At 44.5% G+C, this 8,907-nt stretch overlaps 1 protein-coding gene across 1 annotated transcript; it reads right to left on the reverse strand.

Moving 5' to 3' along the window:
- Positions 1–921: 921 nt before the first annotated feature.
- SPACA3 (sperm acrosome associated 3) lies at positions 922–6,336 on the reverse strand. The gene is made up of 4 exons (XM_006890916.1): positions 6,150–6,336; positions 4,663–4,821; positions 4,331–4,409; positions 922–991 (listed from the first exon to the last, which is right to left on the reverse strand). Exons 1-4 carry the CDS (start codon positions 6,334–6,336, stop codon positions 922–924), a joined length of 495 nt encoding a protein of 164 aa, XP_006890978.1.
- Positions 6,337–8,907: the final 2,571 nt, after the last annotated feature.

The raw sequence follows: 8,907 nt of genomic DNA on the forward strand, positions 1-8,907 counted from the left end.
AAACCAAGTATGACTCATAGCAACACTAAGAATAGCAGACAGATCTGAACCCTGTCCTATCCCATGCCAACCTCACTGTCTCTGACACACTCAAGCCCACTGCTGCAGTCACTCTGTCAATCCACCTGCTTGCGGGTCTCTTCCTCTCCTTCACCACCCCCCACCCCCCACCTTTCTCTTAGTTCAAAGGAAATTGAAAATCACATTTCAATTCATTTAATCTCCTGGAACCAAACTGGTCAAAAGATGAAGTGACTTTTTGAAAGTGATAACAAATCCATTATTCACTCTATGTCACACAGAAATCTTTGCCCTATTTATCCAAACTGCTCATCTTCTCCTTGTACTCCTTCACACATCTGTCCCTCTTGCCTTCCTCCTCAGATAGTACCTGCCTCATAGTTTACCATCCTAGAGTCTAGAGAAAGCATGGCAAATGGTGAACATCTTACGTTTGCTATTATTTAGAGTATAAATTTGTTCATTTTCATGAAATACTAAAAGGAGACCAAAGTCTCTCTGTTGTTACTGTTATAGCAAATTTAACTGAAAGCATCCGTTTTGTTATTGTTCTTATTGTTTCTTGTTTATGTATTTTCCTAAATCTGACAACTCTAAACACAAGTACAGACTCCCTAAGAAACTCTGCCAGGTGTGAGCAAGGGAGACACCGAACCCCAGGCCCCCAGGACTCAAGGCAAGCCTTCCTGGGACATTTTTGGAATCCACCTTTTGAGGCCCAGCCTAGGTGGACAGGTGTGGAAACACTAAGCTTCTGTGGCGTCAGCACTCCAGCTGCAAACTCAGTGAATGCTGAAAACTACATTTATAGTAAACTACACTTTATTAGTTGGCTTGTCTCCTCAGGCCTGGATCAAAACCCAAACTGTATCTCCCAGCCTGGCTCTTCCAGAGACGATCCTACACTTCACAGCCATCCACCCAGGCATTGATGTTCTCCTGGCCTTGGCAGTGATGCCTCCAGACCTCCCTGTGGAAGGAGAAGGGGAAGGAGAGAATATTAACACAGCCTTCCATTGCCGCTCAGAGAAGAGCAGGAAGAGAGTGGGGCTCTAACCTTCAAGTGAAGCAGGGAAGAAGCTAGCAAAGGGAAGGCAAACAAGTAGAGTTAACAAGGAATCAATCCAGGAGAAGCCAAGAAAATGAGAACAAACGTCTAATGTTTCTAGCATCTCTTTGCAAGGGGAAACAGTATAATCTGTTCCCCAAGGAGTCATGGGCAGAGACCTAGAGCACTGGAGTCTGGAGTCCTGGACCAGGGCTCTTTTCAGACACTACTACATCACATCTGGAGACAAGGACGTCACCTTGTATGTGTTTACTGTATAAAGAGTGCTCTCTTCACCCACCAGCCATGTGCTACCCCACCCAAGCAACTCTGTGAGGTTGGGCAAATAACATTGGAACTTTTCATTCTTCAGATGAAAAGCAGAGACTGAGGATGAAAAATGACTTCTCTAAGATCCACAGCTAGCAATTGACAGAATTGAGCCCACAGCCAATTCTCCCAGGCCACCAATCTGGGCATTTCAATTTTTGGTAACTTAACAGCACAGGGGATCTTTCAGCATCATTGCTTTGGTCGTTTCACAGCTGACATCTTTAGAAATATAGGCAAAGTGATCGTGGTCCTAGAGTCTCAAGTTCTCAGGAGTCCCTCACTTTGAAAATGAGTGTACTTTGTAATGTCAGTGTCAAAGAGTGCATGTTCCCCTAAGGGATCTCTGTTCTCCAAGAGTGGCCAGTTGGTCTGTTTGTATCTTCCACTAGACTCTAAAAGCTAGAGTCTCTGCCGTCTCTGCAGTCCAGCACCAAGCCTGGTATAGAGTGTGTCCTCAATGCATGTAGCCTCAGTTCCCAACTAGGACTTATATGTGCCACAAATTTACTCTCACTGTACTAAAGAGAATTAACAGTTGATTCAACCCAAAGGGGCTTATTTTTCCCATCCCAGGGTGGTACACACAAGTTCTCAAGCCTTGGGTTAGTGTCTGAGCTTGATGGTATAGACATTCACGATGTCCCAATGAGGCTGGCTTGAACTAGTGTTCATTCCCAGTTCCTTTCAGACCAGCATATCTCTAAAGCTGGGGCTATTTTCAGGACCCACCTGTGGACTCTCTAGCTTCGAAGTCAATGCATGCTTCCTCTTTGTGGACTATCTCTGGATCCAGAGTCGTCTTCCTCTACCCCCTCTCCCGCCCTGGCTACATCTCATCCTTCTTCACAGTCCTCAAATCCAGTTCCTCTGCTGTCCATCACCAGTGCCACTGCCTCAGTCCAGACTCTAACTCTCTCACCTAGACCCCTGTAAAGATTTCCAAATAGGTCCCCTGCCTTGGTCTCTTGCCCATTTTTCTCTCAGACTAGTGTTTAAGCCTTTCCAACTTTATCACCTGCAAAATTCATCCATGTTTCTACTGCACCAGCCACCTGAAATATTGGTTCCCTAGATTCTACCTCCCTGCCGCTCAGTCGTGCAGAGATTTGCATGAAAAGGCTGGAGACTCCCATCCAAAGTGACTAGGAAGTTATAGGGCCACCTCCTCAGAGGTCCTTCTATCAACCAGTGGATCTACTTCAACTCTTTGCTTTGACTGCACCTGTTTCATAGGGTCATCACAACTCCCTTGCCTGTGAGGAGAGTTTAAAAAATCATCTTGGGAGAAGAGGAGGGTCACGAGAAGGCCGAAACAATGGACTCTGGAGCCCCAAATCATGCTTCGAATAGAGCGTGCCTTCTCTCATCTGCTGTGCATCTTGAACCTTTACAGAAGATCTGGTTTGGAGAAGGATTCCATCACTTTAAAAAACAAAACAAGAAAGAAAGGGGGCGGGGGGGATGAAAATGGGAAAGATCTGGCAAGGACTTAAAAAGATGGGGTAATGATGGGCATCGTTCAATGGTCATTAACTGTGTAAAATACTGTGCATGGGAATGACTGTATGAAACGTAATGTCAATGAAGGAAAGTGAGGAACACAATGGATCCAAATTTTTAAAAATAAATTAAATATTTCTTGCTTGGTTCAATATTAACTCAGTTGTAACTGTTCACACGAACATAAATTAATGAAGAAAGTTATACTGTCCAAAACAATTGGTAGACATTGCAACTAAATACCTATGCATAGAAATGAGTATATTTTCATGTATTTATTTGCAGTGCCCTAGAGGCCAATATTTACAATATTAAAGCCAAGATATTTAAAAGAACTCAATGTTTAAAAATTTATCACTATGCTCTCACACTATTAATAAAATTATATATTATCTAAAAAAATAAATAAATAAAAAATGGAAAACCTGGAAGAAAGTAGGAAGAAACACTTATATAAATTGAAATCAATGTCACAAAAGAAAAACGAAAACACAAAACTACACCAAACCTGGTCTAGGAGGCCATTAGGAAGGTATCACAACAGAGGCCACGCTTGATCCAGAGCCAGGCTCTGGATCCAAATTCCAGACTGGACTCTACGCTTTATGGTTCTCTGACCTCTATTGAATCGCTTATCGTCCCTGAAATTCAGCATGTCACTTGTCGACACTTCCATAACATAATAACAAAACAAGAGTTATATCCTCCTTCTCCCAAGATGATTTTTTTAACTCTCCTCACAGGCAAGGGAGTTGTGTTGACCCTATGAAACAGGTGCAGTCAAAGCAAAGAGTTGAAGTAGATCCACTGGTTGATAGAAGGACCTCTGAGGAGGTGGCCCTATAACTTCCTAGTCACTTTGGATGGGAGTCTCCAGCCTTTTCATGCAAATCTCTGCACGACTGAGCGGCAGGGAGGTAGAATCTAGGGAACCAATATTTCAGGTGGCTGGTGCAGTAGAAACATGGATGAATTTTGCAGGTGATAAAGTTGGAAAGGCTTAAACACTAGTCTGAGAGAAAAATGGGCAAGAGACCAAGGCAGGGGACCTATTTGGAAATCTTTACAGGGGTCTAGGTGAGAGTTAGAGTCTGGACTGAGGCAGTGGCACTGGTGATGGACAGCAGAGGAACTGGATTTGAGGACTGTGAAGAAGGATGAGATGTAGCCAGGGTGGGAGAGGGGGTAGAGGAAGATGACTCTGGATCCAGAGATAGTCCACATAGAGGAAGCATGCATTGACTTCAAAGCTAGAGAGTCCACAGGTGGGTCCTGAAAATAGCCCCAGCTTTGGAGATGTGAAGATTGGAATATGTGCCTGTGGAAAGATACCTGCCACAAAGTGGTCTTTGTAAAAGTTTGCTCCCTGCTGCTACCCACCAGTCCTAAATGTGTCACCTCAGAGGGTGTCCAGCCCAAGTGACTTACCAGTCGGACAAACCTCGGGGCCCTTGGACTATCTTCATGGCACAGATGACGGTATCCCTGAGGTGAGGCCTCAGCAAGTCTGGGATGGGAGCCAGAGACACACGACGAAGGAGGAGGGAGCAGAATTAGGCAAGCCGGGTCCCACTCATTGGGCTTGCTCCTGCTCTCTCAGTCTTACATATATATAGAAACGTATCCTAGCTCCCTCCTCTATCCTAAGCCAATCCTATCTCTTGATTCCTCTGCAAATACAAGTATCACCCTCCCCTTCTATCAAAGACAAATCCCTCTCCTTTCTTTTAGCTTCGAGAAGAGACTTCCGTACTGCCTACCGGTGCAGTACATCCCGCACAAATTGGGAGACTTCACATCTAAGTTTTTGCACCACTTCCGGCTGTTGATCTGGAAGATGCCATTGTTGGTGCTGCCATCTGCCTCATGATCCACGGCATCTGTGTTAAAGCCACTTCCATAGTAAGCAAGGCAGATCCCTGAGGAGGACAAAAACACAAGGTCAATTGGCAAGGAGAAAGAGGCCACCAGGCCCTTAGCAGGACCATTACTGACCAGAGGGCTCACATTCTGTCCACTGAGCTTCTCCTCCTGCCTCCAGGCCACCAGGGCAGCCCCGTTCCCACCACCTCTCCAGATGAAACAACTGAGGCCCAGAGGAGGAAGGTGACTTATCTAAGGTCACACACAGGATTGAGGACTGGAACTCTGCCCAGCCATCTCCCCGCTGTCTCTTTATTTGACACACACAGTAAGGCCAATAAATGTTTGTTGAATTGAATGAGCAAGAGCTAACTCTATATGCAAAAGTAAGAAGACACATGGGTGACCACTATGGGGAGCTCAAACTCGAAAAAAATTGAGCTCAAAAGTGATTTTATTATGCTGAGTGAACTAACACAGTCCCACAAGGATAAATGTTGTATAAAACCATTACTGTAGTATGAGTATAAGGATCTAGGAGGGGTGGGAGAGGCTGGAAGCAGAGGGACGTGGATGTGCAGGGAAAGGAGGGGATTAATCATTGGATTGCACAAGTTAATGGGCAGGTAAGGGAAATTTAAAGGATTTGTTTAAATTTGTATTTTAATTTTGTAAATAAACTAGTAGGAAGTAATTTTTTTAAAGTGATTGTACTAGACACATGGCTTCCTGAAATAGCAACTGGTATTACTAGTTGCTGAGTGAGTCATGACTGGGTTCATATCATCACTGGGACCCCATGCCCAGTGAAACAAAATGCTTCCTGGTCCTACACAATGGGGTCAGACTGCTGGGGGTTTTCACTAACTGATAGATCACCAGGCCTTTCTTCCTGGTCTCCTTTAGTCCAGAAGCTCTGCTGAAATCAGTTCAATCTCTTCGGGACACACGAACCTCTACAGTCACACAGGCGGTAGTTGTACAGAATAGGTGCATTGTTCAGGAATCCATCCCGCTTTCAAATGGAAGATAGAAATGCTACCACTGAACCATCAGTTTTAGTCAAAAACTTAGAGCCATCGTCTTGATTTTGACTCACAACACCCCATAAAGTAGAAATAAATCTATGTGGCCTTGCATGTCCTGCTCCTTCAGCTCCTGACTCTATCAGCCAGGAAAAGGAAAAGGCAAATCCTCCTTGGCTGCCTCCTGACTGTCTGCTATGTGTTTAACTCAGTGCTGGGTGTTCTCTGCCTGTGGCCACTCATAATCTTCATTTTACAGGTAAGAATATGGAGGGTCAGAACGTTCCCCAGGACACACCCCTTGAGCAAAAGGGAGGGAGAAAGGAGGGCACAGAGTCTGCAATGGGAGGGGTTCTCACAGTCTGCCAGGCTGTATCCTCGGTATCCCTCCAGACCCAAAGAGTGCAACACTCTGGCCAGCTCACAGCGGCTGTAGACCTTGGCCTCGCCCGTGGTTGGCAGGCAGCTGAGCAGAGCGATGAGGATGAGCGTCATGTACTCAGGCAGGTGCGGCTGCCTCCTGGGACCCCAGTGTCTGGCTTCCATGCTGGCAGCTGCAGAGTCCCCGTCAATCTGGCTCAGATCTCCTCTCAGATGCCTACTCCTAAGGAGAAGAAGAGACACAAGGCTTGAGTGTACCTCTGAGAAATGGGGAGAAGGGGTGGGTGGAAGGTAAGGCTCAAATGATACTAATTAGCTCCCTTGCAACCCTGATTAAACATCAACCATCCCCCAAGCATGAGACTTTGGAAAGGGTTCCTCCAGGATCAGCCCTCTCTACCTGCCATTCATGCTATAACCCGCTTTGGCTCAGTAACTGAGGGAGATAAAAAAATGTGACAGATTGACAGATATTAACTGTATATCAAGTATTTTGGAATCCTAAAGCACAAGATTTTCTAAGATTTGGACTGAAGCTAAAGTAGGTATGAATTCATAGCTCGATTAGGGTATAGCTGTGGAACAGATGCTCCCAAAAGGGATGGCCCAACAAGGTCATACATAGTTATCAGTCCTGGATCCCAGTGCTCAGAGACCTCCTGCCCTCCCATTGAAGCCCCATCTCTTCCTTTACTGGGACAAAGTCTGTTCTGCACTAAGACCACCTCTACATGTTCATCTCATGAGAATGCTGTCCTTTCTCCACACATAAGATAATTCTTAGGACCTCCTCCTTCAGCTGCAGACTTCATGTGCAACAGCAGCTTGGACATCCCCAACCAGTATCCCACAGACACCTTAAACTAGTGCTGTCTACCTCTTCAACGAATGGTACTGGCCAAACTGGACTTCCACCTGCAGAAAGCTGAAACAGGATCCACGTCTCACCATACACAAAAGTCAATGCAAGGTGGATCAGAGACCTGGAAGTAAAACCCAAAACCATAAAGTTCCTAAGAGACAAACAGGAATCAAGCTTAGAAGGCCTAGTCTGTGGTATAAAGAGACTGCCAAATACAGCCAGAAATGTGTAATCTGTAGAGGATAAAATTGATCAATGGAACCTTCTAAAGATTAAATCCCTGTGCGCATCAAAAACTTTTTCCAACAGAGTGAAAAGAAAACCCACCAGCTGGGAACAAACAGTAATACCATCCCAGACAAGATTCTCATACTGAAAGTTTACAGAATAATCCTAGGCCTCCACAAGAAAAAGACTGATAGCTCAATTAGATAATGAGTAAAAGACATGGAAAAATTTGCACAGAGGAAGATATTCAAATGGCCAAGAGACACATGAAGAAATGCTCCAAATCACTGGCAATAAGAGAGATGCAAATCAAAACCACAATGAGGTACCATCTCACTCCAGCAAAAGTGGCGAAATTTAACAGGGCAGCAAGTAATAGATGTTGGAGAAGATGTGGCGAGAAAGAAACTCTTATACATTGTTGGTGGGATTGTAAAATGGTACAACCATTCTGGAAGACAGTTTGGCACTTCCTCAAAAAGCTGAACATAGAAATTCCATATGACCCAGCTATTCCACTGCTTGGAATATACCCTGAAAAAATGAGAACAGAGGCACAAACTGAGATTTGTACAACAACGTTCATAGCAGCATTATTCATCATTGCAAGAACATGGAAACAGCCCAAATGTCCAACCACAAATGAATGGATTGAGTAATTATGGTACATTCACACAATGGAATACTATGCAGCACACAGAAGCAATGGTTCTGTAAATTATTACCTAACTTCGGAGGGATTGGAGAGAATTATGCTGAGTGACTAACTCAGTCCCACAAAGACAATTATATAAAACCATTATTATAGAATGAGTATAAGGATCCAAGATGGGTGGGGGAGGGTGGAAACAGAGGGATGCGGATGTGCGGGGATGGGGCGGAGATTAATCATGGAGTTGTATAATTTGATGGGTGAGGAGTGAGGGAAATTGGAAGAATCTGTTCTCAAAAACAATGTATTCAAATTTTGTAAATAAACTAGTATAAAAGAAAGTCACTATGAGCTGAAGATAGCATGGCAGCACCTAATAATAACAAATGTAAAACAGCAATTTCTGAAATTAAAAGAAAAGAAAAACGAATGCTGTCAATCAGGACAAAACTTTCTGCCAAAACCTTTTATTCTTTTTATCTTCCCTCTGTGATCTAAGACGTTCAAATTCACCCACTTATCCAAACTAGAATTGTGGATGTCATTCCTTACTATTTACTCTTTATCACTCGGTCATCTTCCATACCCAACCAACAAGCCCCCAAATCCTGTTGATTCTGCCTTCCCACTATAACCGTTGCCTCTCTTCCAGTTCAGACCGCCATCCTATCCTGACTTACCTGGTGGTCTTCTTGTGTCCAATCACGACCCCCTATCTTTCTAATTGTTCTGTGAAGCATAGTCACCAATACAGATCACTTAAGAAAGCTAACAAAATAAAAAAACCTTCTGGCCAAAACACTCCCCTGCTTCAATGGTTCGCCCTCATCTTACAGCTAACCCCTCAGCTTAGTCGACACAGCTGTGCATGTCCCAGCCCCGATACCTGCCCCTCACACTGTCTTCTAGCCCTGCCGCATTGTTCCTGCATGATGGCCTTGAAGTCTAGAATACTGGACTCTTTTCCTCCGTATCCTCATACTCAGTGGCTCTC

Source organism: Elephantulus edwardii, unplaced genomic scaffold, assembly GCF_000299155.1.
Source record: "Elephantulus edwardii isolate Elephantulus edwardi_28Jun2011 unplaced genomic scaffold, EleEdw1.0 scaffold00094, whole genome shotgun sequence".
Classification (NCBI taxonomy): domain Eukaryota; kingdom Metazoa; phylum Chordata; class Mammalia; order Macroscelidea; family Macroscelididae; genus Elephantulus; species Elephantulus edwardii.